Source organism: Osmerus eperlanus, chromosome 9 (assembly GCF_963692335.1).
Source record: "Osmerus eperlanus chromosome 9, fOsmEpe2.1, whole genome shotgun sequence".
In the NCBI taxonomy this organism is placed as follows: domain Eukaryota; kingdom Metazoa; phylum Chordata; class Actinopteri; order Osmeriformes; family Osmeridae; genus Osmerus; species Osmerus eperlanus.
In genome coordinates, this window is record NC_085026.1 from 2,507,274 (window position 1) to 2,535,272 (window position 27,999).

Sequence of the window (27,999 nt, forward strand, 5' to 3'; positions counted from 1 at the left end):
GTGCCCCCCTCCCCCTTCTGCTGCCTCAACCCACTCGGTCGTGCGCCGACTTCCAGGGGAAACCGCTTTGTTACGAACGGTGTCCAAATTTTACGCGGGTTACCCAAGGCCGAGTCAATTAATACGACACGGCCACTGAAGCAGCTTTCGGAGAAAAAAATATGAGTACTGTCTCTTTAAGGTGTCTTGGCTAGTCCGCTTCGTATTGATCAATCCACCATTTTCCAACACACAGCGGCGGCAGTGGAAACAGCTACGGCGGCGAGAGATACCCCTACCTGGAGACGCCAGGACCCGGGGCAGTCATGGCAGCGAACATGTACCGGGTTGGAGGTAAAGGAACCTATTTTGGGTTGTTTCTGTGTGCTTTACGTCGCGCTGGACGTGGTTCGTCGCGGGTTTTAAGCATGGTCTAGCCTTCCTCTTTTATTTCCTACAGCTAAAGTGCCTGTGTGCTTCAGAGGATGATGATGGTGACTGTGAGGAGGAGGAGGATGGCGATGAAGAGTATGGGTTTAGCTAGAGACTCCGTATTTTCTCCTGTATTTTTTTTTCCATTTTGGGAACATTGTCCTTTACATTTGTTATAGTTCAATAAGAAGCAGGACGGCGCACTCGTCTCTCTTACACACTAAAGCCACGACTATCTTTTTGAAGTGAAGTTTGTTTAGCTTTTATGTCAGTAAGCTTGCTTGACTTGCTAGCTAGCTAACTTAGTTAGCTGGTCGGCTAACAAGCCAAGCCAAGGTCGGGAAAGATGCTTAGGAGTCCCAGGTTGTGGTCTCTAAAGTGAGATCGTTTCAAATGTGTTACAGGATGGGCGTCTCTTTACTTTCAGAAGTTAAGCAACTTTGTCAAACTTCGAAAACAGTCAAAATATTTAAATGTGATAAACAGATATAATGGTTATATTATGTCTATGGGATATACATTGACTTACACGGCATCTAAGTTAGAACCTTGTAAACTTCCCTTCTGTCTCACCTGAACTGGTCTGTGATGAAAAGAAGTTAGGATTTTGTCAGTATAGCCCATACCAAGGCCATCAGCAGAATATTGACAAACATTAGTAGTTGGAAAATGTTTTGCTGGACCCGTAACTGCACCAGAAAGTGACATTGTGAATGACAGTCAGACGGAGTGATGGACGGTCAGCGTGACCAGTCATAACAACTTGATATCCTTGGACTGGTACCGTAGTTCTAGAAAGTTGTACTGTGCTTTCAGTGGGTTTTCAGGTGTTCATTTGTCGAGGAGACAACCCACTCGTCCATCAAGCAAGTGTATAATATTAAATGCGATGGGGCTAATTGCCTCCAGTGAAATGGTCAAGGAACAGCCAGTGTGACCTGTTAATATCTCTCGTGTGTGTGTGTGTGTGTGTGTTGATCTTTTAAGACAGGCCAGATACTGCATCCTTTTATGACCCGATTACATGCTTATTATTCAGCGGAACGCTCTAGCTGTGTCTGGCAGTCCAGTCGACCCAACATTCTGTGGTCACTCTCAAGTGAACCCAGAGCTGTAGGTTTAAACCAGGGTTGTATGTTTTAAACCAGGGCTGTAGGTTTAAAGCAGGGCTATTGGTTTAAACTAGGGCTGTAGGTTTAAACCAGAATTATAGGTTTTAACATGGCCTGTAAGTTTACACCAGGGCTGTAGGTATAAACCAGGGCTGTAGGTTCAAACCAGAGTTATACGTTTAAACCAGGGCTACATGTTTAAACCAGGGCTGTTGGTTTAAACCAGGGTTGTATGCTCAGTGTTTCCCTAGGATGGACGGTGGAAGTCAAGTGACAGGCCCCGCAAGGCAGTGTGAGATACCTGGCAGCGCAATCAGGTAGCCTAGCAAGAGAACCCAACCCCATTCTATGGGTTTATTAGGGCATTCGTGGATGAGCAACAGTATGTTGCCAGTCTAAACGAAACTAGCTAGGCTAACACGGCTAGCAAAGTATAAATGTTATTCCCGAGCACCACACCGCTCGCGAGGAGCGGATAGGTACATTCCTGTGGTTTACCCCATTTGGCTTTGAGATGAAAAGCGAGTAACCCTGCTGATGCATCGTCAGTCCAAGACCTTCACCTGTCTGAGGAAGCATCAGGAGAAAGCCTGCTCGTGCTTAGCCCGACAATGCCTTGACAACCAGTGACTTCCTGTGTGGGCGAAGCTGGGACAGAGCCCCGGTCTGATTTTTTTTCTCGCTTCTCATCCCGGCTGGAGTGGAGTGATGCTGCTTCCAGTCAAGTTACGCGACTGCATCTGACATTTCGCTCATTTGGCGGACACTTTTATCCAACGCGACGTACAAACGGCACACGGAGACCAGCAGGAGCAGCATTGTCCTCCGAGCCGTGGACGAGGAATACGAAGAGTTCTGTCATTTGTCAGTCCGACTCTCTCGCCCAGTCCCTCAGTCACTCACCAGTGGATTGAAACAGCAGTGCCGTGACTCCCCATGCACACTAAGTGTGGATGAGGATGTGGAGAAGCTCTAGTCTGTACTCAGGGAGATGGCCTGGCTAGAGCGTCTATCAGTGGCAGACAGCAACAGTATGAAAATAGGTGTGTGATTGGTTCAGCAGGAGGTTGAGTTCTGGTACCTGCCATCTCCATAGAAACCTTCATACCATATCTGTGTCCTGTTCTGTGGTTCCTGCTCTATGCAGGAACATGTGTGTGTGTGTGTGTGTGTGTGCATGTGTACCTGTGTACCTGTGTGTGTTTGTGTGTGTGTGGGAGGATGTTCTCCATCTTCCTCTCCTACTTGGTTCTGTTGCCCTACTCTCTCCTGTCCTTGTCTCTGTGTTTCAGTGTCTCCCATACAGTCATGGTCTCTCTTCTCCTTTCTTTATCTCTTTTCTCTCTCTCTCCTCTCTCTCTCCTCTCTCTGCTCACATCTGGGCTGCCGGTCTCTGTCTGTGGTTCGTATCTATTCTGTTCTTCAGTAATCAGTCACTTGCGTATGCATAAACTCAGTCACCCACTCACTCATTCACTCACTTTACTGCCAATCTGGTTACTGCCTGCCTGCCTGTCTGTCTCATCTTGTCTGTCATTTCTCCGTCTGACTCTTTTGTCTGCTTGTCTGTCTTCTTGCTCTCTCTTGATGTCTGTTTGACTGTTTGTGTGTCTCTTCTGTCTGTCTGTCTGTCTGCCTCTCTTTCTGTCTGTCTGCCTCTCTTTCTGTCTGTCTGCCTCTCTTTCTGTCTGTCTGCCTCTCTTTCTGTCTGTCTGCCTCTCTTTCTGTCTGTCTGCCTCTCTTTCTGTCAGTCTGTCTCTCTGTCTATCTTCTCTCTCTTGCTGTCTCTCTGACTGTTTTGTCAGCCTGTCTCTCTCTCTCTCTGGCCTGGTTTGATTCCACTCCGCCGACTCTCTCAGGGGCTCAGCAACATGCCTTGATTGGCTCCCACCGAATTTGACTGCACTGTGACGTCGCAGGCGTAAAGGCCCTGTGATTGGCCGTGGCTGGCAGCGGGGGATGGGAGAGGGCAGAGCCGGGGCTGTGGGCACACACAGGCAGAGATGGCGGGAGGGCTGGCAGGAACACCGAGGCTGAGTGGAGCCGGCTGAATGCGGACCCGATACCCACGCACAAGCTCACCTACACTGGGAGCCGCCGCCGGAAGTCCAGAGCAGAAATGAGGTCATAGAACCCAGAATCCGGGATGTGGAACCTGCACTCACGGAACCCGGATTTGGGTTACAGAACACACGTACCCAGACTTTCAGAAACCCGAACCTGAATCGCAGAAACCCAGAGATGTTGGGGTCCCAAAACCTGAATCGCAGAACCCAGATCTTGGATTTCCGAACAAATAACCTGGGTCGCAGTGACCAGAACTTGAATCACCCAACCCAGAACCTAGTCAGTACCCTGTTCATCCTTCTCATGGAAACTTTCCAAAACTGGTACTAGGTTTGTCTTTTTCAACGTTTGGAGCGTGCAGCTTTTCCCCCTTGGGATGTTTAGCTGTGTGACTGCTGCCCTGGGCTGGGTGTCTCCCGTGGTCTCTCTGGTCGGTCAGCCTGCCAGCATAGCATACCTAGTCAACACAGGGTTTCAACACCAGCGCTCTTCTAAGGCCCTGTTTGGGGACTGAGCCATGACCTTTGTCATACATTGATGGTATGCTTTTACACTTCCAGTAATGCTAGGGTTCCATACAGACATGGGTGTTCTGACAGTGCAAGCTGCTTGGGTTAGGGTCTGTATTGGAGTTAAGTCTCCAACAACCATGAAGTAATGTCTTGAAACATTCGATATCGTTATACATCACGTGGTGTAGGTACGCAAGCGTAGGATATTGGTGGGTGTGTGGAGTGTGTGTGATATTAGTGTACCTGTGTGTGTGTGTGCGTGTGTGTGTGTGTGCGTGAGAGAGGAATCTGTGTGTGTGTGCAGTGCACGTGATATCAGTGTACCCTCGTTTTGTGTGCGTGTGCGTATGCTGCAGGTGCATGTAGTTGCCCAGACAACCCTTTGCTATGGTTATATTGGCCCTGGGGAAAGGAGAGGGAGGAAGGGGGGGGTGTATTGGAGGAGGAGAGGTGGGGGAAGAGAGGAAGGAACTGCTCCAGGCAGCTTCCCAAGTGTGGGGTATGAACTGACTGCAGCCAGGGGAAGGGTTAAGACCAGGCACCATACCAAACCTGGGCCCTGAGGGGGGCGTCCTGGGGAGGGGCCAGCCCTGCTCCCTGGGGCCCTGCCTGGGGGGCACTGATGGAGGGGGGAGAGGAGGAAGGTGGGGGTGGAAGGATGGATGGAGGAGGATGGGAGGATGGAGGAGGTGGGGGGAGTGGAGGAGGGGGATGTAGTGGGAAGGGGATTGGAGGAGGGGGGGGGGGTTGTTGGAGGAAGGGTGAAGAGGAGGAGGAAGACAGGGGGAATGAGGAGAGAGCAGAGGAGACTGCACTGTGCATGTGAACTGAAAGCTGGAAGCCACGTCTGTTGGTGTACTGTATGTAGATCATTCTAAACACTGCGCCTGGCAACATTACAAGGCCTGGCAAGGCCTTCCATTCAAAGCAGTTTTGAACTCATTGATCAGACTTTATGACGAAACACAGGAACACTGTCTTTGACTGTTGATTTCTGAATGGCTGCAGTGAAGGGACTTGACACATTTTTTTTTTTCTCCCTCTTCCTTCCTCCCTCCCTCCATTCCCCCCGTCTCTCGTTTCCTCTTTCTCTCTCTCTCTCCCTCTCTACCTATCTCTCCCTCCCTCACTCCCTCCTCTCTCTCCCTCACTCCCTCCTCTCTCCCCGTCTTCCCTCTCTCTCCCCCACCCTCTCTCTCTCCTCCCTCCTCCCGCTCTCTCCTCATTCCTTCCTCTCTCCCAATGTCTCACTCTCTCCCTCCTCCCTCTCTCTCTCCTCCCTCCTCCCCCTCTCTCCTCATTCCCTCCTCTCTCCCAATGTCTCCCTCTCTCCCTCCTCCCCCTCTCTCTCCTCCCTCCCCCCTCTCTCTCCTTCTCAGATTATGTGTACTTTGAGAACTCATCCAGTAACCCACTGCTCATCAGGAGAATAGAGGAGCTCAACAAGGTGAGTGGAACCTCTCCACCCTCACTCCATCTCTCCTCCTCCCTCTCACTCCATCTCTCCTCCACCCTCTCACTCCATCTCTCCTCCTCCACCCTCTCACTCCATCTCTCCTCCTCCACCCTCTCACTCCATCTCTCCTCCTCCCTCTCACTCCATCTCTCCTCCACCCTCTCACTCCATCTCTCCTCCTCCACCCTCTCACTCCATCTCTCCTCCTCCACCCTCTCACTCCATCTCTCCTCCTCCACCCTCTCACTCCATCTCTCCTCCTCCACCCTCTCACTCCATCTCTCCTCCTCCACCCTCTCACTCCATCTATCCTCCTCCACCCTCTCACTCCATCTCTCCTCCACCCTCTCACTCCATCTCTCCTCCTCCACCCTCTCACTCCATCTCTCCTCCTCCACCCTCTCACTCCATCTCTCTTCCACCCTCTCACTCCATCTCTCCTCCACCCTCTCACTCCATCTCTCTTCCACCCTCTCACTCCATCTCTCCTCCTCCACCCTCTCACTCCATCTCTCCTCCTCCACCCTCTCACTCCATCTCTCCTCCTCCACCCTCTCACTCCATCTCTCTTCCACCCTCTCACTCCATCTCTCCTCCTCCACCCTCTCACTCCATCTCTCCTCCACCCTCTCACTCCATCTCTCCTCCTCCACCCTCTCACTCCATCTCTCCTCCTCCACCCTCTCACTCCATCTCTCCTCCTCCCGTCTGTAGACTCCAGTCTTCTTATGACCTCTCACCCTGAAGGCCACAAAGTTCATGGGTTGGTCAGGACCTCTGGAGAGGGAGTGAGAGATGAGTCATCAAACGGCAGATGTTCCGTTTCAAACGCGGTCTCACTTCACTTTGGGAATATTGTAGAACCCCCCCTCATCCTCACCTCTTCTCTCCTCCACTCGTCATCCCTCCTTCTCCATCCCTCTTCGAACTCCTCGTCCACATCCCGGTCAGAGGGTCTCCGGGAGCAGAACCCTATTGACCAGGGCCGCGCTGTTGTCTGTGCGGCTGTCACACAAGCCTCAACCTCCGCTCGCTTGTCCACAGACGTCGCGTGACGTCGTCGGCCTGTTGCCGTGGTAACCCCGTTTGTCTGTTTGCAGACGGCCAATGGGAACGTCGAGGCCAAAGTGGTGTGTTTCTTCCGACGCAGGGACATCTCCAGTACACTCATCGCCCTGGCGGACAAGCACGCCAGTGAGTAACACTTCGCCGCAGCTACTCTACTCTATTCTACTCCGCTCTACACTAGCCCACTCTACTCTGTTTTGCTCTGCTCTACACTACACTACTCTAGCCTGCTGTACTCCACTCTGGCCTACTCTACTCTACCCAAGCCTACCCTAGCCTGCTCTTCAGCATGCAGGGGTGTGTGTGTGTGTGTGTTAGCTGGCTCTGCAGTGTGAGCTACTGTTTGGAGAGGAGGGCTGAGCTGTGGAGCCAGAGCGCTGAGGGCTTCAGAGAGAGAGAGAGAGAGAGAGAGAGACAGAGTGAGAGAGAGAGAAAAGAATGAGAGGGAGCGTGAGAGAGAATGAGAGCGTGAGGAAGCACGAAAGAGACGGGGGGGAGAGAGGGAGAGGGAAGAGAGAAGAAGAGATTGAGAGGGAAGAGGGAGAGAAAGAATCTAGTGGAAGTTTGTCAGTGGCCACCCCTCAGACTGCAGCAATATGCCTGCCTGCCTGCCTGCCTGCCTGCCTGTCTCCACATGTCCCTCTGGCTGGGTCTCCACAGCAGCACTATGCTAGATGACCACTGAAGCAGGTTCCTCTGGTCTGATTGACCTCCTGGTAGAGTGAGCTGTCTGTTGGGTCCATTCACACACCAGCCGTCGCGTTTGAGAGCGTGTGTGTTTTGAGAGCGTGTGTGTTTTGAGAGCGTGTGTGTTTGAGAGCGTGTGTGTTTTGAGAGCGTGTGTGTTTGAGAGAGAGTGTGTGTTTGAGAGAGAGAGTGTGTGTGTGTTTGAGAGCGTGTGATTGTGTTTGAGAGCGTGTGAGTGTGTTTGAAAGTGCGTGTGTGGGAGAGTGCGTGTGTGGGAGAGTGCGTGTGTGGGAGAGTGCGTGTGTGGGAGAGTGCGTGTGTGGGAGAGTGCGTGTGTTTGAGAGTGCGTGTGTTTGAGAGTGCGTGTGTTTGAGAGTGCGTGTGTTTGAGAGTGCGTGTGTTTGAGAGTGCGTGTGTGTGAGAGTGCGTGTGTGTGAGAGTGCGTGTGTGTGAGAGTGCGTGTGTGTGAGAGTGCGTGTGTGGGAGAGTGCGTGTGTGTGAGAGTGCGTGTGTGGGAGAACCAGTGCGTTGCCCATGGCGCTAATGCAGCTGGTGATGAAGATGTCGGTGAGTTGATTCGCTGTCAACTTAATTGGCGTGTTGGCAGAAAAGGGGCGTGTTCTGCATAGCTGCATAGCGGCTCGTGCTCCATATTTCAACGTGCGCTTAAGGAACGCACGTTGAAAAGGATAGGATACGAGGGGTTTGAACAAAGGTTAGTGCCTAAATCTTCCAGCGTGGCAGCCAGCAAAACCAACTAGACTTTCTGGCAGCATCCTTGTGTGTGTGTGTGTGTGTGTGTGAGTGTGTGTGTGTGTGTGAGAGCGTGTGAGAGCGTGTGTGAGTGTGTGGAGACCCTCAGTGACCGGGCTGGCAGAGTGGAACTCTATCAGTGTGTAGGGCAGGGTTGTTAGTTCTGGGGAGGACCACACAGAGACGGTGTGTGTATTCCTGTGTGTCGGTCTGTCTCAGAGAACCACTGTTTATTTTTGAGAACTTATGTATGTGTTCTTGATGTGTGTATTCTTGGACTCTGTGTGTGTGTGTGTTGGGGGGGCTCCTTCTTTTGAGTCATTGTGTCTGTGCATGCCTGTGTGTGTTTGTGTGTGGAGGGAGTGCGGGCCTCTGCTAGCAGATCCAGACATTTGCGAGATGTGAAAAGGGGTGTGTAGCTCAGGGGTGTGTAGCTCAGGGGTGTGTAGCTCAGGGGTGTGTAGTGCAGGGTGTGTAGCTCAGGGGTGTGTAGCTCAGGGGTGTGTAGCTCAGGGGTGTGTAGTGCAGGGTGTGTAGTGCAGGGTGTGTAGCTCAGGGGTGTGTAGTGCAGGGTGTGTAGCTCAGGGGTGTGTAGCTCAGGGGTGTGTAGCTCAGGGGTGTGTAGTGCAGGGGTGTGTAGCTCAGGGGTGTGTAGCTCAGGGGTGTGTAGCTCAGGGGTGTGTAGCTCAGGGGTGTGTAGTGCAGGGGTGTGTAGCTCAGGGGTGTGTAGCTCAGGGGTGTGTAGCTCAGGGGTGTGTAGCTCAGGGGTGTGTAGCTCAGGGGTGTGTAGCGCAGGGGTGTGTAGCTCAGGGGTGTGTAGCTCAGGGGTGTGTAGCTCAGGGGTGTGTAGCTCAGGGGTGTGTAGTGCAGGGGTGTGTAGTGCAGGGGTGTGTAGCTCAGGGGTGTGTAGTGCAGGGGTGTGTAGCTCAGGGGTGTGTAGTGCAGGGGTGTGTAGCTCAGGGGTGTGTAGTGCAGGGTGTGTAGCTCAGGGGTGTGTAGTGCAGGGGTGTGTAGCTCAGGGGTGTGTAGCTCAGGGGTGTGTAGCTCAGGGGTGTGTAGTGCAGGGGTGTGTAGTGCAGGGGTGTGTAGTGCAGGGGTGTGTAGCTCAGGGGTGTGTAGTGCAGGGGTGTGTAGCTCAGGGGTGTGTAGCGCAGGGGTGTGTAGCGCAGGGGTGTGTAGCTCAGGGGTGTGTAGTGCAGGGGTGTGTAGCTCAGGGGTGTGTAGTGCAGGGGTGTGTAGTGCAGGGGTGTGTAGTGCAGGGGTGTGTAGCTCAGGGGTGTGTAGTGCAGGGGTGTGTAGTGCAGGGGTGTGTAGTGCAGGGGTGTGTAGTGCAGGGGTGTGTAGCTCAGGGGTGTGTAGTGCAGGGGTGTGTAGTGCAGGGGTGTGTAGTGCAGGGGTGTGTAGCTCAGGGGTGTGTAGTGCAGGGTGTGTAGTGCAGGGGTGTGTAGTGCAGGGGTGTGTAGTGCAGGGGTGTGTAGCTCAGGGGTGTGTAGTGCAGGGGTGTGTAGCTCAGGGGTGTGTAGTGCAGGGGTGTGTAGTGCAGGGGTGTGTAGTGCAGGGGTGTGTAGCTCAGGGGTGTGTAGTGCAGGGTGTGTAGTGCAGGGGTGTGTAGTGCAGGGGTGTGTAGTACAGGGGTGTGTAGCTCAGGGGTGTGTAGTGCAGGGTGTGTAGTGCAGGGGTGTGGGCCATATCCTGTCTGTGTTTCTGGCTGGGCCCGGCCACCAAGGACAAGGAGAAGGAGAGGTGGGGAAAATCAGAGGGCCTGGTGACTGGACGTGTAGTGTGTGTGTAATGTAGTCCACGTGAACGAGGCTGTATTTAGTGTGCGTGTGTAAATGCGTGTGTGTAGTTGACAGGAGTTTCCCCTGTGTGCGGGTTGAGCAGCAGGCCCTGTGGATCGTGTTGGACCAGTTTCTAGTTGAGATCTGGATCTCTTCTTCACAGCCTCAATGTGCACGCGTGTCTGTCTTTGTGTGTGTGTCTTACTGCATGTCTTACAGTGTGTTTGTCTTTGTGTCTGCATGTGTTTCTGTGTTTGAGTATGAGTGTCCGTGCCTGTTTGTCTTGGCGTGTGTCAGTCTAAGTGTGTGTGTGTGTGTGTGTGTGTGTGGGGGGGGGGGGGGGGGAGGGGGAGAGAGAGGGGGGGGGGAGAGAGAGGGGGGGGGGTGTGGGAGCGGTGCGTGCGTGCATGTGTGCATGACTGCAGTGAGTCACAGATCAAATATTTTCCTCGCTGGGTTGGAGAACCTTCCCTCGCTGGGCCTCAGGACTCCGCCCTCCTTTCTTCTTAGCCCCTCCCCCCCCCCCCACAGGCAGAACAGCCTCCTGACTGGTCAGTCACCTTGAGAGACACCTTCCAGAGCGAACCCCTCTGGGCATGTGACTTTCCATGACTTGTTTGTTTTGATCTTTTGTGGAGACAGCGCGACCCATAACCTCCCTCACAGAAGCTTCCAGTGAATGACATGGTTGTAGTTGCGGAAGCACGACACGCTTCCATTTGACATGTATCCGTTCAGCAGACGATCGTATCCAAAGCCACATACGAAGAGGGCTTTTGGAAAGTACAGCAGAAGATCAAGGATCACAAGTATGGAGTTATGTCAGTATTTTGGCGGTCAGAGTCGAGGAACAGTCTTTGTTTCCCAGGCACAGTGCAAAGCAGCCACATCTCAGCTACCGGGCACAGTGCAAACACAATAAGACCTCAACCACAGCACACCCCTACCATGTCTATGATAGCACACGGTCTGTGAGTGGGTCTGAGGAGCAGAGAAAGACCTGGGGCCTCATGGTGATGAGCTGTAGGATCCCACACAGGCAGGTAACGCTACTGCACTGACCCCTCCCTCCCCTCCCCTCCCCTCCCTCCCCTCCCTTTTGCTCTCCCTCCCCTCCTCCCTCCCTCCCCTCCCTCCCTCCCGCTCTCTCCCCCTATCCTCAGGTCTCCTTTCCTCCCCCCCCACCCTCGTCTCATCAATAATTGATAATTGGTAGGGACAGGTGAGATGGAGAGGCAATTTGCTGGGAGTATGGTGCTGTGCCAGGAGATTGGGTGTGGATGAGGAGGAGGAGGAGGAGAGAGAAGGGTAGAGAGAGACAGCAGGACTGGGGGGTGGTGGGCTCCTCCCTCTCCTCCTCCTCCTCCTCTCAAGGGCACACACACACTAAGGGGTTGATATGATGACCCCCTTGCTCGCTGCACAGTCCAAACCCTGCAGCCTCACATGAGCGCACACTCTCTCGTGAACGCGCACACACACTCTCTCGTGAACGCGCACACACTCTCTCTCGTGAACGCGCGCACACTCTCTCTCTCGTGAACGCGCGCACACTCTCTCTCTCGTGAACGCGCGCACACTCTCTCTCTCGTGAACGCGCGCACACTCTCTCTCGTGAACGCGCGCACACTCTCTCTCTCGTGAACGCGCGCACACTCTCTCTCTCGTGAACGCGCGCACACTCTCTCTCGTGAACGCGCGCACACTCTCTCTCTCGTGAACGCGCGCACACTCTCTCTCGTGAACGCGCGCACACTCTCGTGAACGCGCGCACACTCTCTCTCGTGAACGCGCGCACACTCTCTCTCTCGTGAACGCGCGCACACTCTCTCTCGTGAACGCGCGCACTCTCTCTCTCGTGAACGCGCACACACACTCTCTCTCGTGAACGCGCGCACACACTCTCTCTCGTGAACGCGCGCACACTCTCTCGTGAACGCGCGCACACTCTCTCTCTCGTGAACACACACACACACTCTCTCATGAACACACACACACTCTCACGAACACGCTTTCCTGAACCCACTCACACGCACACACACACTTGCCTCAGGCACTTCCTCACTCAGAGCCCGTGCTGGGTTCCTCCCCTCTCATTAGGCATGTGACCATGTGATGGAGGTAGGCACATGATCCAGCCTGGCTCGCAGCCTCTGTTGCCTCACAGGTAGAGCTGGTGTGTGTGTGTGTGTGTGATGGGGTGATGGGGACTGGGTGTTAGAACGAGAGAGGGTGAAGGAGTATTGATTTGGGCCACACATCCTTTCTCCTGAAAATCCCCTGATTGCTTTTGTTCTGCTTTGTCCGTCCCTCTCTCTCCCCCCGTCTCCCTCCTCCTCTAATGAAACTGGAAATGAACCGGAGCACGCGCCCACTGACTCCTCTCTCTCTCTCTCTCTCTCTCTCTCTCTCTCTCTCTCTCTCTCTCTCTCTCTCTCGGCTCTCATTCTCTTTTATCAGGGAGGGATGGGTGGAGGGGGGTGATGAATAGAAGCTCTGACGGAGTGATGGTGTGTCCTTATTGGATGGTCACAAGCCAGTCCTGACTCATAGAGAATAATAAACACCCACTGAACATCCTGTCTGTCTCTGTACGTCTTCGCTGGGCCTTCTGTGTGTGTGTGCTAGTATCTAGTATGGTACCTTCATTCAGTTAAGGTGTGTGAGAAGCCTAGGCGTGGGTGAATGTAGGAAGACTTCACTTGAATTGATGACGCCAATTACATTTGATTCTGACTGCACAGCTGACTTTGCTCGTGTCTGTGTTTATCGTTGTGTGCGTGTGCGGGTGTGTGTTCATCTTTGTGTGCGTGTGTGTGTCAGGGGAGATGGAGGAGGAGATGGAGAATCCTGAGATCGTGGACCTGCCTGAGAAACAGAAACACCAGTTGAGACACAGAGAGCTGTTCCTCTCTCGCCAGCTAGAGTCTCTACCTGCAACTCACATCAGGTACCTGTTTCTCTCTCATACTGCCCCTATAGCCTGTCTCTCTCTCATACTGCCCCTATAGCCTGTCTCTCTCTCATACTGCCCCTATAGCCTGTCTCTCTCTCATACTGCCCCTATAGCCTGTCTCTCTCTCATACTGCCCCTATAGCCTGTCTCTCTCTCATACTGCCCCTATAGCCTGTCTCTCTCTCATACTGCCCCTATAGCCTGTCTCTCTCTCATACTGCCCCCACAGCCTGTCTCTCAGCCCCTGTACCCTGTCTTTCTCTCTCAGCTCTACTAGCAGAGCATCTCTATAGGCCTTCCGCTCTGCTGTTGCAAACCGCTATTACAGTTCACCAGTCTAGTCTGTGAATGGCTTACGACACCTCCCCTCCCCCCCCCCTTGTCTGTGATTGGTTGGTGACGCTTTTCCTCTGTCTATGATTGGCTGACGACACCTTCCTCCTGTCTGCGGTTGGCTGATTCCAGGGGAAAGTGTTGCGTGACCCTGCTAAATGAGACAGAGGCTCTGAAGTCGTACCTGGATCGTGAGGTAGGTGACTAGGACTCCTGTGGCTGTCTGAGCTCTGAGACACAGCGTGACAGCTAGGCATCAGGATTATCTAAGTTTGTGATAGAGGGACTGTATGTAATAGAGTTTGTGTGTGAGAGAGAAGGGGAGTGTGTGTGTGTGTGTGTCTGCTTGCAAGAGAGAGCAAGGTAGTGTATGTGAGGGATTGTGTGTGAGTGTTTATGAGTAAGAGTTTAGAAGTCTTGGTTTAGTTGAATTATTCAGTGTGTTGACCCAGAATGTTCTCCTCACACTCAGTAATGAGGAGGCTAGAGACTCCTCTAGCAGTGAGGAGCAAAACACACACACACACTCACAGATATACAACGTATACACAATTACCACATACACAACATATATACACTTACCACACCCACACAAACATACTTGCACAAACATCATCTCTCACACACTATATGCACACTTATCACACACACAAACAAACTCACACACACTCCACAAGCAACCACACACACACACTCTCATTCAATTCCCTCTTTCTGGTCTTCAGTCTCATTTTGTTTCTCTCCCTATCTCTCTCCCTTTGGGATCCCCCCCACCTCTCTCTCTCCCCCTCCATCCCTCCCCCCACCTCTCTCTCTCCCCCTCCATCCCCCCCCCACCTCTCTCTCTCCCCCTCCATCCCTCCCCCCACCTCTCTCTCTCCCCCTCCATCCCTCCCCCCACCTCTCTCTCTCCCCCTCCATCCCCCCCCCCCACCTCTCTCTCTCCCCCTCCATCCCTCCCCCCACCTCTCTCTCTCCCTTTGGGATCCCCCCCCACCTCTCTCCCTCCCTGCCTCCCCCCAACTCTTTCTCTCTCTCTCCCTCTACCCTTCCCCCCACCTATCTCTCTCCCTCACTGCCCCCCCCCCCCCCCTCCAGGATGCGTTCTTCTACTCCCTGGTGTACGACCCCCAGCAGAAGACCCTGCTGGCGGACAAGGGGGAGATCCGCGTGGGGAACAAGTACCAGGCTGACATCACGGACCTGCTCCCTGAGGGTAGGACCACGGTGCCGGCACGGATCACACAAAGCTGTCTCATAGTGTGTCTGTGTGTGGGTGTGTCTCTTGTTTAAGTGTCCTTGTGGGGAGCAAATGTCCTCACAAGTATAGTTTAATATGAAGAAACTTGACCACTAAAGCTTTTCACAGGTTTTAGGGTTAGAATTAGTGGACGGTCTTACTAGGGGTCGACGGCGCCGTTATTAAGCATTTTTATGGTTACTGGTATCGGTCATTTTCAAAACCGATTTGCAGATTTTTTTTATAATTATTTCTTTTCATTATTTGGTCATTTTTGCTTCTTGTGTTTTAAATTTACTTCTTTAAGTTTTACAAAATGTTTACAGAATGCTGCTGGATGCTCCCTGCCCTTTTATGTTGTTGTTGTTGTTGTTATTATTATTATCAATATTAATGTTATTATTAACAGTTCTCAGAATTAAAGATATGGTTAAAAGAATTTAAAGACAGTCTTTGTCAGAGCCCTTTTTATTCTTAATTTTGACATTAACTTTAGTTTTTACACGAGACATATATATCGGTTCAAAATATCGGTTATCGGTGTACTTGATCTGTAATAATCGGTATCGGCATCGGTCCTGAAAAACCCTGGTCTTACCCATGTTAGATGATATTAAGGGTTAGAGAGAACTTGTGTTGAATAGGAGTGAATGATCGGGCCCCACTAGGATAGATAAGTGTGTGTGTGTGTGTGTGTGTGTAGGGGAGGACGATGGCAGGGAGCTGACCAAGCTGGAGGAGAGGGTATGGGACCCCAGCAGTGTGCTCACAGAGAAACAGATAGACCAGTTCCTGGTGGTGGCTCGGTAAGATGGACCTCCCTCCCGCCCTCTTACCCCAGTCAACAACATGGCTCCAAAGGTTTAACCTCAACTATGTGTGTCTGTCTGCCTTATTTGGTTCCTTCCCTCCCCCCCCACACTCTCTGCTTCTGTACCTCTGTCTCTGTACCTCTCGCTCTACCTGTCTTTCTACCTGCCTCTTTATCTACCTCTCTCTACTTCCCTCTACCGATATCTCCCTCTCTCTATCTCTCTCTACCTTTCTCCCTACCTCCCTCTCTCTCTCCATCTCCCTTTCTCTGCTTCTCTCAATCTCCCTCCATCTCTCCCGGTCTTTCTCCCCCTCTCTCCCCCTCCCTCTCTCTCTGTCTCAGGTCTGTTGGTACGTTTGCCAGAGCTCTAGACTGCAGTAGTTCTGTTCGACAGCCTAGTCTTCATATGAGTGCAGCTGCTGCCTCCAGAGACATAACCTTGGTAAGCATCACGCATACACACACACTCATACATACACACACACGCATACACTCATACATACACATTCACACACACGCATACGCATACACACACATACACACACACACACACACACTCATACACACGCAGGTTGGAAAGGTCAGGGTCAGGATATAAGTGAGCATGAAGCAGTGCTGTTGGCTCTGGGTGTGTGTGTGTGTGTGTGTGTGTGTGTGTGTGTGTGTGTGTGTGTGTGTGTGTGTGTGTGTGTGTGTGTGTGTGTGTGTGTGTGTGTGTGTCCTGGTGTAAGGTACTAAGAAGCTGACATCTCCAAATCTCATTCCTGGCCCTGGCCTCATCTTCCCCATGTGGACTGGTTCTGCCCCAGTTCTGCTCCTCATATTTAAACCATGCAGGCTAGCCTACAGCTACACACACACACACTCACAGGGTATGGATACACACTCTGATCCCTCCTGAAGTTCCAAAGCAATGAAGTGACCCCTAAGAGAACAGACCCACCTGTGAATGGATTAACACCAGCCGTCTGGCCCCTCTGCCTCCTTGTGTGCCTCCTTGCCCTCTCTCCTCCTCCTCCCTCCCTCGCCCCACTCTCCTTCCCTCTCTCTTCCCCCTTCCTCCTCCCTCCCTCGCCCCACTCTCCTTCCCTCTCTCTTCCCCCTTCCTCCTCCCTCCCTCGCCCCACTCTCCTTCCCTCTCTCTTTCCCCTTCCTCCTCCCTCCCTCGCCCCACTCTCCTTCCCTCTCTCTTCCCCCTTCCTCCTCCCTCCCTCGCCCCACTCTCCTTCCCTCTCTCTTCCCCCTTCCTCCTCCCTCCCTCGCCCCACTCTCCTTCCCTCTCTCTTCCCCCTTCCTCCTCCCTCCCTCGCCCCACTCTCCTTCCCTCTCTCTTCCCCCTTCCTCCTCCCTCCCTCGCCCCACTCTCCTTCCCTCTCTCTTCCCCCTTCCTCCTCCCTCCCTCGCCCCACTCTCCTTCCCTCTCTCTTCCCCCTTCCTCCTCCCTCCCTCGCCCCACTCTCCTTCCCTCTCTCTTTGCTCCTTCCCTTCTCCTCTTCCCATCCCCCACCTTTCCTCATTCTTCTCTCCCTTCCTCTTCCCCCCCCTCTTCACCCCCCTGTCTCACTCCCCCCCCCTTCCACCTCCCCCTTCCTCCCTGCCATTCTCCCTGTCTGCTCCCCCCCCCAGTTCCACGCCATGGATACACTCCACAAGACGGGCTATGACATGACGCGGGCCATCGCGGCGCTGGTGCCGCAGGGGGGGCCTGTGCTCTGCCGGGACGAGATGGAGGAGTGGAGCGCCTCCGAGGCCAACCTGTTCGAGGAGGCGCTGGAGAAGTACGGCAAAGACTTCACCGATATCCAGCAAGACTTTGTGAGTGGAGAGAGAGTGGCTGTGTGTGTGTGAGGAGAGAGAGAGCACACACACACCTTGGATTGTCAAATACCAAATCTGGATATGAATAAGTAGCCTATGGTTGTCACAATATTGTGAACGGCCAAACCAGCATGGCATGCCCGATCTCGGAAGCTAAGCATGGTTGGGCCTGGTTAGTTAAAGTTGGGCTAGGTAGAGGGTTATTGAAGGTCCATAAGACCTGAGACGGCAGGTGTGCAATGTCGTCTCAAGGAATGTTGCTCTGCAAACGCTTAGCAACCCTCACTGCTGGCAACCCACATTGCTCAGTATGAATGAAGACATGAACGACAGTGAACATTTTCAACTGAACGTAGGGTTTGAAATGGATCATGTTGCCATGTGGTTGGACCAGATGCAGCACGTGTAGCGTGCTGCATCTGGTCATCAAAATGTTTTCAACTAATTAACTAATAACCAGCCCTGCTACATAATTCGTTACAACACAGGCCATAGTCACATCTTTTTTTTTATTTTTTATAGAAGTGAAGCCATTTTCTGCAAAGCGACGGGGACAGTGGCTCGCTGTGTGTGCTGGCCTGTTCACAGCAATACAAAACATTTTTGTTTTGGTCGGTCGACCTGTGTCGCTCGCCTGCGAATCACTTGTTGCGAGTGGTGGCCTGGAAGTCGTCCTGTGGTAGGAATCCAAGTGGTGTTAGAAGGTGGGATTTAGAAAACATGAGGCGAGCCTTGAGTATGGTGTTCCCTCCTCCCTGAGAGATAGAGACAGATAAAGAGACTGATGCAGTGAGAGAACGAGAGAGAGGGAGAGATGGGTGGAGCATGAGTGAGTTTATCAGACTGCAGAGCAGAGCCTGTGTGTGCGGGCGCGTGTGGCTCTGACCAAGATAGAAACACACAGGTCTCATTTGGAGCAAGGCAAGGCAAGGCAAGGAGACTGAGACTGAGACTGTAGCTCAGTGTTCCTGGTGGTGCAGCTCAGTGTTTCTGGTGGTGTCGCCCAGCGTTTCTGGTGGTGCAGCTCAGTATTTCTGGTGGTGCAGCTCAGTGTTTCTGCTGGTGTAGCTCAGCGTTTCTGGTGGTGCAGCTCAGCGTTTCTGCTGGTGCAGCTCAGTGTTTCTGCTGGTGCAGCTCAGTGTTTCTGCTGGTGCAGCTCAGTGTTTCTGGTGGTGTAGCTCAGCGTTTCTGGTGGTGCAGCTCAGTGTTTCTGGTGCAGCTCAATGTTTCTGGTGCAGCTCAGTGTTTCTGATGGTGCAGCTCAGTGTTTCTGGTGGTGTAGCTCAGTGTTTCTGGTGGTGTATCTCAGCGTTTCTGGTGGTGCAGCTCAGTAATGCCCGGGGTGAGAGGAGTGTTGCTGCAGTCGGCTTCACCCTGGTGCTGTGGCCAACCGAGAGCCTCACTCTGCCACCTGCTGGAGGCTCGTCGTCGGTGCCCCTGAATGCTCCTCTCAGCCTCACACACGCACAACCAACGGTCTTTATGGGTGGGGCCAAACCTGGCAACCCTTCAATTCCCTTTTGCCTTTTTCAAACTTTTCTTCTTCTTCTCTTATTTTATTTTTACATTCAACCACACCACAGCCAAAACTTTATCAACAACGAGAATGATGACAGACTTATACGAATGATTCCCTAAGTATCATGAAGCAGGCAAGACCTCGCTTTTCGTCGGCCATTTTGAAACAGTGTTTCTCTGTGTTGTCTTCAGCTGCCCTGGAAATCGCTGACCAGCATCATAGAGTACTACTACATGTGGAAGACAACCGACAGATATGTACAGCAGGTAAACCAGAGCTGACGTTGCCGTAGTTACCCAACACCATCTGTGTCAAGAGACTCAGCCTGACTCATTTTGTTTTTGTCCACTTTCTCTCTCTATCGTGCTTACTACTTCCTTTCTTTTCCGTATTCTATCTCTGTCTCTCTTGCTAACTCGATCGCCCCTCTCTGTCTCTCCATTTCTCTCTGACACACCTTCGCTACGTTGCTTTCTCTCTCTGTCTCTCATATACTCTCTCCATCCCTCTGAGTCATTCTCTCTCTCTCTGACAGTCTCACCAACTCTCTCTCTCACTTTCTGTCTCTTATCACTTTCAGTTCATGTTCGAGTTGAGATATTTCAAATGTTGCCCATTTTCAATTTCAAGTGAGGAGATATTTCAAATGTTGCCAAAGCGAGCATGCCATACAGCTGTCACTTCTTAGCACGTTCTCTCCCCCTCTCTCTCTCCCCCCCCCCCCATCTATCTCACCCAGAAACGGTTAAAAGCGGCGGAGGCAGAGAGCAAGCTGAAACAGGTCTACATCCCCAACTAGTGAGTACCTGGGAGGGGTGGGGTTAAAGGCTGGGGCCGGCCGTTCATCTCCATGGGAACCTGCTGCAGTTTAATTGGTCTAGATTTTATGGACTAAGTTGTCAAAAGCCTACATTTCAACAAACCAACCATGGTGACATCGACTGCAGCCTTGAACATTCATGTCACCTTATAAATAGCCCCTCTGGCACTGACAGTGTTGATAAAGATGTGTGCTGCACATCTCCGGCCCCGAGTCTTTCAGCTTTTCCAAGGTCAATTGAATTACTTATCAACAAATGATTATAGACTGCTGTCTGTTAGGGTAGTTGTGTGTGTGAGACAGGATGTGTGTGTGTGTGTGAGACAGGTTCCTGTGTGTGAGACAGGTTCCTGTGTGTGAGAGACAGGTCTGTGTGTGAGACAGGTTCCGGTGTGTGTGTGTGACAGGATGTGTGTGTGTGTGTGTGTGAGACAGGTTCCGGTGTGTGTGTGTGTGTGACAGGATGTGTGTGTGTGTGTGTGTGTGAGACAGGTTCCTGTGTGTGGTTGTGTGACGGGTAGTGTGTGTGTGAGACAGGTAGTGTGTGTGTGAGACGGGTAGTGTGTGTGTGAGACGGGTAGTGTGTGTGTGTGAGACGGGTAGTGTGTGTGTGTGAAAGCATGGCTGTGTGTGAGACAGGTTCCTGTGTGTGTGTGAGACAGGTGTGTTTCTGAGCCGGCTCCTCTCTCCCCCAGTAACAAGCCCAACCCCAACCAGCTCAGTGGCAGCAGTGTGAAGCCCGGCCTGGTGAACGGGGCTGCGCCCCCAGCTGCCGTACCGCCTGCAGCCCCCGCAGCCCCTGCAGCCCCCGCAGCCCCTGGAGCCCCTGCAGCCGTCCCCGGGGTCCCCGGACAGACGCCTGGCCTGGGCCGGGCCTGCGAGAGCTGCTACAGTACGTAGAACACAGCACCGCCACAGAACTGGGCCGCTCCTGACCAGACCGGACTAGACTGGAATCGATTCAACTGGATCTAAGTGGACTGGAATAGGCAGGGCTAGGCTTGACTGGGCTAGGTTGGACTGGGTTGGGCTGGGTTGGGCTAGGTTGGGCTGGGTTGGACTGGGTTGGGCTGGACTGGACTATGTTGGTTAAGGCTAGGCTGGGCTGGGCTGGGCTTCAATAGTCTGGGCTAGGTTATGTTGGGCTGGGCTAAGTTGGGCTGGACAGGGCTAGGCTAGGTTGGGCTAAACTCGTTTAAACTGGGCCATGTTGGTCTGGGCTAGACTAAGTTGGGCTAAACTCGTTTAAACTGGGCCATGTTGGTCTGGGCTAGGCTGGGCTAAACTCGTTTAAACTAGGCCATGTTGGTCTGGGCTAGGCTAGGTTGGGCTAAACTCGTTTAAACTGGGCCATGTTGGTCTGGGCTAGGCTAGGTTGGGCTAAACTCGTTTAAACTAGGCCATGTTGGTCTGGGCTAGACTAGGTTGGGCTCGGCCAGGCTGGGCTGTAGTAAACAGTACTGTACTGTGGTGTACATGTGTTCTTCATGGAACACAAATGGGACTCGCCCGAGAGAGAGGGAATAAGAGTGGGCTATCTCCTGGGCTATTTTTGTGGTGGTAATTAATTCAGTCATAAATGATTAAAGTGTGTGTGTGCGTCTCCCTGTTTGTGTGTGCGTGCATGCCTTTTTTGTGTGTGTGTGCGCGTGTGTGCCTTTGTGTGTGTGCGTGTGTGTGTGTGTACGCGTGTGCCTGTGTGTGTGCGCGTGTGCCTGTGTGTGTGTGTGCGCAGCCTCCAGCTCATACCAGTGGTACTCGTGGGGCCCCCCCAACATGCAGTGTCGCCTGTGCGCCTCCTGCTGGACCTACTGGAAGAAGTACGGAGGGCTGAAGATGCCCACCAGACTGGACGGAGAGAGGCCCGGACCCAACCGCAACAACATGGTACACACACACACACACACACAGGGACACACACTCGCATACATTCTCACAGAGGCACACGCTTCCACTCATCCATGCACATACACACAGGCTCGCAAAAACGTGCACAAAGGCACACACACAGAGACACACGCATTATGCAGGCGCTTGCGCACGTACACACGTACACACAAACATGCGCAGAAGCGCCCTCGTGCGTACACTCGCACACTCGCACTCACAGAAACGCGCACACTTGCATGCACATATACACATACACACATTCACATGCACACACAGACGTGCACTCTCTTACGCACATGTGCAGGGGAGGAACACAAACACAGACACACACACACACAGACTCAGCCTCCGCCACGTGACCTGCTTGTCCTGTGACCTGGCCTGTTCCCTCCCCGTTCTAGAGCCCTCACGGTCTACCCATGAGGCATAGCGGCAGCCCCAAGTCAGCGGTGAAGACGCGGCAGGCGTTCTACCTCCAGACCACGGCGGTGACGCGCGCCGCCCGGCGGCTCTGCCAGGACATCATCCGGCCTCGCTTCCTGGCCCGCCACCCCTACCTGCCCCTCAACGCTGCCATCGTCAAGGCTGAATGTAGGTCCCTGACCCCTGACCTTAAACCACCCCTACCTGCCCCCCCCCCCCAAACACCCCTTCCTGCCCCTCCTACCTACCGCCCCCAAACCCCCCCCCCCCAGTGTGTGTGTAACCGACAGTGCTGTGTGTGGTTCCCAGGTGCTCTGCGTTTGCCGGACATGCCTAAGAAGGTTGTGCCTCTGAAGCCTGGGGTACGCAAGCCCCTGGAGACCGTGGTCAGGTACCTGGGTAAGAGGACCTGATGTCACCACCCAGTCTGAGAGAGAGAGAGAGAGCGAGAGAGAGAGCGAGAGAGCGAGAGAGCGAGAGAGCGAGAGAGAGAGAGAGAGAGAGAGAGAGAGAGAGAGAGAGAGAGAGAGAGAGAGAGAGAGAGAGAGAGAGAGAGAGAGAGAGAGAGAGAGAGAGAGAGAGAGAGAGAGAGAGAGAGAGAGAGAGAGAGAGAGAGAGAGAGAGAGAGAGAGAGAGAGAGAGAGAGAGAGAGAGAGAGAGAGAGAGAGAGAGAGAGAGAGAGAGAGAGAGAGAGAGAGAGAGAGAGAGAGAGAGAGAGAGAGAGAGAGAGCGAGCTCCGGAGCGAGAGAGAGAGAGAGGTGTGTGTTCCGGAGCTCTCTCGCTCTTCCCTCGCTCTCTTTGCCTCTCTCTACCCATCTTTCTCTCACACACTTGGCCCTCTATCTCTCCATTACTCTCTCTCTTCCATTACCCTGCCTGCACTCCCCTTTTTCCTCTCTCTTTCACTATCAAACTGTGACCCTTCTCCCCCCCCAGAGGCCCACCCGTGCCCCCCCAGACCGGATCCCCCTCGTGGCCCCACCATCTCCACAGGCAGCCTGACGCCCATCAAGTCATCCCCCATCCTGAACAACGGCTCCCCCACTATCCTGGGGAAACGCACCTACGAGCAGCACAACGGCCAGGAGGGTGAGGCCCAAACACACACACACACAGATACAAACACACACATGCAGATACATGCATACACACACCACACGCGTGCGCACACACAGAGATGCACAAGCACAGAATCATACACAGAATGAGGAGAGAGAGCACTTCCTGTCTCTAACCATGTCCTTCCTATCTCGTTCTCTCTCTTAACCTCTCTTCCTTCCTTTTGATCTCTTTTCTGTCTCAGTCAAGTCGATTATTAATCCCACTAGGGGAAATTTGTTTGTAGACAGGTATTGAAACACATTCAAGCCTTCATAAATACAACATAAACAGCGTACCTAACACCACACAGAGACAGCAACACAATACAGTACAGTACTTCCTGTTGAAACCCAGAAATGAGTTCCGTCAATGAATACTTAGTGCCATTCATTTATGCAAATGTAGCCTCCCAATAGCAAAACAAACAAGAGTCCCCAAGTCTTTTTGTTCTGTGGCTGGAAACTCTATACGTTCTTCCTGAAGGCGAGAGCTCAAACTCCCCCTTCAGGGGATGGTCAGTACAAGCCAATATGGCCTGGGTCTTCCTTGCGACCTGTGTCTCTACACTCTCCTCCTCTCTGTGTGTCTCTACACTCTCCTCCTCTCTGTGTCTCTACACTCTCCTCCTCTCTGTGTGTCTCTACACTCTCCTCCTCTCTGTGTCTCTACACTCTCCTCCTCTCTGTGTCTCTACACTCTCCTCCTCTCTGTGTCTCTACACTCTCCTCCTCTCTGTGTGTCTCTACACTCTCCTCCTCTCTGTGTCTCTACACTCTCCTCCTCTCTGTGTCTCTACACTCTCCTCCTCTCTGTGTCTCTACACTCTCCTCCTCTCTGTGTGTCTCTACACTCTCCTCCTCTCTGTGTCTCTACACTCTCCTCCTCTCTGTGTCTCTACACTCTCCTCCTCTCTGTGTGTCTCTACACTCTCCTCCTCTCTGTGTCTCTACACTCTCCTCCTCTCTGTGTCTCTACACTCTCCTCCTCTCTGTGTCTCTACACTCTCCTCCTCTCTGTGTCTCTACACTCTCCTCCTCTCTGTGTGTCTCTACACTCTCCTCCTCTCTGTGTCTCTACACTCTCCTCCTCTCTGTGTCTCTACACTCTCCTCCTCTCTGTGTGTCTCTACACTCTCCTCCTCTCTGTGTCTCTACACTCTCCTCCTCTCTGTGTCTCTACACTCCCCTCCTCTGTGTCTCTACACTCCCCTCCTCTCTCTGGGTCTCTACACTCCCCTCCTCTCTCTGGGTCTCTACACTCTCCTCTCAGTGTGTTGTAACGGTGGCAACCCCAGGTAGTGTAAGTTCGGACGCCAGGCAGGCCCAAAATCCTGCCACTTAACTAACGTGCGATACCGTCAGCAATTTAACGGAAAAGAGCGAATGCAAATAAAGGAGAAAAGCTCAGAAGTTTGATTCAAGCGTACGTGGTACTCTTTTACTAAACAACCCAAACAATAAACACACAATCAAAAAAATCACATAAGTCTCCCCTTTAACCCACGTCAAGGCAAACGCAACAGAAAACATTAGCAACTTCAATGCCTGTATCACTCAAAACACGAAATAAACAAAACGATGCAGTTGAAACAGTCTGTGTGTGTGTGATGGTGCGTGTGTGTCGGTTTAGGTGCGTTTATGTGGTGTGGAGCAGCTTGAGAGTCGCACGGTACGAGCAAGGCGCTCTCCCGTCTGAACTCACAGCGACGTTGATAGACAACAAGGATCTTCCCCGGTCCACATGGAAATAGAACGGCAGGTTGGCGGTTCAGGCTGACGACCAATTTTGAATCTCCGTGAGAGAAATCCGGGCTTTTCCAATGACGAGTGGTTTTCCGTGTTGCGTCGGGAGGACTTCTCCAGAACACGAACTCCCGCACTCTTGGCGGTAGGCAATATGACCCGTATCCAACGAACTGGGTAACTCCCTCAGGCTCACTTTGACTCTTTGCTACTGACGTGGCTGTTTCTCCGTCTGTGGCTGTTTCTCACTCTCCCGCCATTGATTCTGTGAGCACCCTATATGCACAGGAACCACTCCCACATTGACGTGAATTGGAAGTTACGTTCATGACATGAAGTGCTCTGCTACAGTGTGTGTCTACACTCTCCTCCTCTGTGTGTGTGTGTGTCTACACTCTCCTCTCTGTGTGTGTGTCTCTCTACACTCTCCTCTGTGTGTGTCTCTACACTCTCCTCTGTGTGTGTCTCTACGCTCTCCTCCTCTCTGTGTGTGTCTACACTCTCCTCCTCTCTGCACCAACCCTCTACAATGCGAGTAAATCACTCGCATATGCGACCAAATTTCACGCTGGGCTACTAAAAATGATCTTTAATTAGCCAATGGATAGTAAATTGTTTGATTTCATTCGCCTGTGACTGAGTTAGAGGCAAATAATAAGTTTAGCGCAGATTTCAATGACGCACCGTCGCTTGACTGCGAGTTAACATGATTGGCTGCTATGACAACAGACGTACAATTAGTTATTTTGCTGCTGCTCAACGGTGAAAACGGAGATTGTCAAAGTAACGGATTTGACGCTCGTCGCTAGATTTTTTTTGTCGCTATACTGCCTCTGTTGCTTTGTCTCACAAAAAGATCGACTTGATTTTTACGGCACTCGTCATGCACAAAGAGATGGATGCAAAAAAGCTACAATTCCAGCCTGAGCATAAAATGATTAATGCTTTTTTTTTTTCAAATTGTGTCTACAATTTGAGATTACTGTTCCTTGTTCAGATTATTCTTGCTCTGCTAATCAGCTCTGCCAACTGCGAAAGAGCCTTCAGAGCCCAAAAGAGAATAAAATCAGATGTCCGCAGCAGTCTCACATCCTCACGCCTTTCAGACCTGATCCTTATTTCAACAGAAGGCCCAGAGCTTCAGCAGTAGGCCTATGAACCATTGTCAGCACTAGAGAGGTGGCTGAAGTCAAGTAGCAAGAGAAAGCCATTTGCTAAAAATGGTAGATTAAATCCATATGCAACATACAGAATAATTCAGACAGATAATGTACTTGCATTGTTCATGCATTTCATGTAAAAAGTCTGGCGGGTAAAATAAAAAATGTACTAGCCAATGGCGGCGACTCCTCTCTGTGTGTGTCTACACTCTCCTCCTCTCTGTGTGTGTCTACACTCTCCTCCTCTCTGTGTCTCTACACTCTCCTCCTCTCTGTGTCTCTACACTCTCCTCCTCTCTGTGTCTCTACACTCTCCTCCTCTGTGTCTCTACACTCTCCTCCTCTCTGTGTCTCTACACTCTCCTCCTCTCTGTGTGTCTACACTATCCTCCTCTCTGTGTCTCTACACTCTCCTCCTCTCTGTGTCTCTACACTCTCCTCCTCTCTGTGTGTATGTGTCTACACTATCCTCCTCTCTGTGTATGTGTCTACACTCTCCTCCTCTCTGTGTGTCTACACTCTCCTCCTCTCTGTGTGTGTCTACACTCTCCTCCTCTCTGTGTCTCTACACTCTCCTCCTCTCTGTGTCTCTACACTCTCCTCCTCTCTGTGTGTCTCTACACTCTCCTCCTCTCTGTGTGTCTACACTATCCTCCTCTCTGTGTCTCTACACTCTCCTCCTCTCTGTGTCTCTACACTCTCCTCCTCTCTGTGTGTATGTGTCTACACTATCCTCCTCTCTGTGTATGTGTCTACACTCTCCTCCTCTCTGTGTTTCTACACTATCCTCCTCTCTGTGTGTCTCTCTACACTCTCCTCCCTTCCTCCCTTTTTTCCACTTAGTTGTCTGTCTGTCTGTCTCTGTCTGTCTGTCCTCTGCGTGGCTCTCCCTCTGTGTAGCTGTCAGGGTTAGCTGTTCTGTTCCATAGCTTGGGGCTACAGCTCATGTTGTCATGGCAACCTGGCAGGGAGGCAAACTCCAAAGACAGATTAACGAGTCCCGCGGGACGTCACCCACAATGCCTTGCAGCTGGACCACATCTGGCCCGGGGCCGAGGAGGAGCGAGATGAGCATGTGCCTTCGGAGGGATGATGGGGTGGAGGGTTTCACCCTGCAGGCCAGTTCTGCAAATGGCAGGATAGGAGTTTTGCGTGAAGCCCGGCTTCCAAAACAGGCAGTACCTCATACGACCAACAGAGGGCAGGAGAATTACGTTTTTGGTTCAGCAGCTCAGAAAATGAATAGTCAGTGATGCAGAGGTGTGTGTGTGTGCGTGTGTGCGTGTACGTACTGGTACGTGCTTGTGCGTACCTGTGAATGTACATGTAGGAGATTTTGAGCGCATCTGCCCAGGCACATCCATCCTAACACCCTGTCTCCCTGCAGGTACCAAGCCCAAGACTATGACCCCCCAGTGGGACATCATGGGCAAGCGTGTGGCCGAGCCGGGCCGGGCCTCCGGACCCCCCATGCAGGACGAGGTGCATGAGCTGGACTGAGACGGGAGGAGGCCGACCTTTGTCCTCCAGCAAGGTAGCAGACAGCTGCTATCCTCCTCAGTTCTGGGAAACAAGGGTCATATGATACAGCAGACTTCAAGGGATAATCATGCTGTGTGTGTGTGTGTGTGTGTGTGTGTGTGTGTGTGTATTTTCTCTTTCCAGCGGGGTAAATGATATGGGAAAGGTATTTTTTCCATGCGCAGAGATGATGGAAGCCGGGAGCGATCACGGCATCGTAACTGTCAAACGCCCTCTGTCTGCGGGAGCCTGTCACATGGTCACAAGACCAACCAATTGTATTTGGGAACAGAGTTTGGCACCGGCCAATTGAATGGACGGATCTATCTGTACAGGACTGTGTTAATTACTTACATTTCTTGTATTGACTGTCATTGTAATTATTATTATTGTTGTTATCATTTCATTTTTTACCAACTATAACTCTGAGCTCATCGGTTAATTGTTGATAAAACAATGGAACTTTGGGGGGGGGGGGGGGGGGGGGGGTTGAAGCTACGTGAATACTGCTTGCTGACCCTGTGGAAAGGGCAGATTGTACTATAAGCCACTTGCATCATTTTTTTTAACAAGTTAAGTGTACAAGGAGATGAACTTTTGATTTCAATGATATGAGTTAAAAAGTCATCGGTTTGTGTTCTGCGATTTTGAAGGCTTCAGAGGGTTCTTCTGTTTTGTGAGCCGTCTAACTCTTTGGTCAGAGAGGTTTAACTTATTGAGAAAGACATGCTGTTTTTTCTACCTTTTTCACAAGTAATGCATCTATGCTTCAATGATGTAATTAAAAAAATAATTGATTTTTTTCTCTCCTGTGA

At 52.1% G+C, this 27,999-nt stretch overlaps 1 protein-coding gene and 1 long non-coding RNA gene across 3 annotated transcripts; both read left to right on the top strand.

Moving 5' to 3' along the window:
* Window positions 1–35: 35 nt before the first annotated feature.
* On the top strand, window positions 36–27,982 carry mta1 (metastasis associated 1). The gene is made up of 18 exons (XM_062470389.1): window positions 36–333; window positions 5,482–5,549; window positions 6,659–6,752; window positions 12,671–12,797; window positions 13,269–13,332; window positions 14,235–14,352; window positions 15,080–15,182; window positions 15,533–15,632; window positions 16,817–17,005; window positions 18,719–18,793; window positions 19,267–19,325; window positions 20,043–20,239; window positions 21,083–21,234; window positions 21,639–21,828; window positions 21,970–22,059; window positions 22,597–22,749; window positions 27,051–27,197; window positions 27,329–27,982. The coding sequence occupies exons 1-17, from the start codon at window positions 306–308 to the stop codon at window positions 27,161–27,163; spliced, it is 1,920 nt and encodes a 639-aa protein (XP_062326373.1). The 5' UTR covers window positions 36–305; the 3' UTR covers window positions 27,164–27,197; window positions 27,329–27,982.
* On the top strand, window positions 20,249–21,072 carry LOC134027185 (uncharacterized). Of its 2 annotated transcripts, none has more exons than XR_009931428.1 (3): window positions 20,249–20,526; window positions 20,622–20,671; window positions 20,772–21,072. It is a non-coding gene; the product is annotated as an uncharacterized LOC134027185 (long non-coding RNA). The 2 variants fall into 2 exon arrangements; XR_009931427.1 differs by lacking the exon at window positions 20,622–20,671 and having other exon boundaries at window positions 20,249–20,401; window positions 20,442–20,526; window positions 20,722–21,068.
* Window positions 27,983–27,999: the final 17 nt, after the last annotated feature.

Excerpts from the sequence above, each read along its gene's own strand:
- mta1 (XM_062470389.1), top strand. The coding sequence starts at position 306 with ATGGCAGCGAACATGTACCGGGTTGGAG. Across the intron at positions 12,798-13,268 it reads CTACCTGCAACTCACATCAG|GGGAAAGTGTTGCGTGACCC; the intron begins GTACCTGTTTCT and ends GGCTGATTCCAG. Across the intron at positions 19,326-20,042 it reads CAGGTCTACATCCCCAACTA|TAACAAGCCCAACCCCAACC; the intron begins GTGAGTACCTGG and ends TCTCTCCCCCAG.